General features: G+C 40.6%; 1 protein-coding gene across 1 annotated transcript; it reads right to left on the bottom strand.

Moving 5' to 3' along the window:
* Nucleotides 1–299: 299 nt before the first annotated feature.
* C922_05563 (hypothetical protein) lies at nt 300–602 on the bottom strand (the record flags this gene model as incomplete). The annotated part of the gene is made up of 1 exon (XM_008821134.1): nt 300–602. The coding sequence occupies one exon, from the start codon at nt 600–602 to the stop codon at nt 300–302; it is 303 nt and encodes a 100-aa protein (XP_008819356.1).
* Nucleotides 603–635: the final 33 nt, after the last annotated feature.

Genomic DNA, 635 nt, shown 5'->3' on the forward strand with positions numbered 1-635 from the left:
CTCTTCTTAGGACATGAATGATCAGCTAACTTCCAAGAGTGGATTTGGGGTACGATGTGAAGAAAATATGCAAAGGGCTAAATCCTATCTTTCCGGTTTTTGTTAGGTTACTTAATGTTCTTTCTGTATCTCCATAGATTAAAATTCCTAGTGGAATATATATTCCCCTTTCTCTCATCCTGTTATATTCTCCCTTTTAACTGAGCCTGTATAATATTACTCCGGGGAAAGACTCGTTCCTTCCTTAATGGGACTAACCATTTCTTTTAAAAGTTTTCCCATAAAAGAAACGGAGGGATTCAGTACTTTCCTGTTGCTCCCCACTCTTCGTCAGAAGTATCTTCAATAACTTTAGGGGGGGATATCACAGGTTCCGTTGGCTGGACAGGGACTGCTCCTGTTTTCGGAAATACAGGGTAATTGTAAAGGGGGGGAATCTCTGGCTTCTTGAGTCGAAGACCCTCTTTCGTTATTTGAATGCACATCATACTGCTCAATTCCTTGTGCGTTAGCTTTAGGCCTCGGGGGCTGGGTTGGGGTTTGTTTTTTTCCTTAGTGTTTTTGGAAGACATCATTTCCAATTCCTTCTTCGGAGTCATCATCTTTTGCTATTGGAAGATTTGTAATAACACTAA

This window comes from Plasmodium inui (assembly GCF_000524495.1).
Source record: "Plasmodium inui San Antonio 1 unplaced genomic scaffold supercont1.99, whole genome shotgun sequence".
Taxonomy (NCBI): Eukaryota; Apicomplexa; class Aconoidasida; order Haemosporida; family Plasmodiidae; genus Plasmodium; species Plasmodium inui.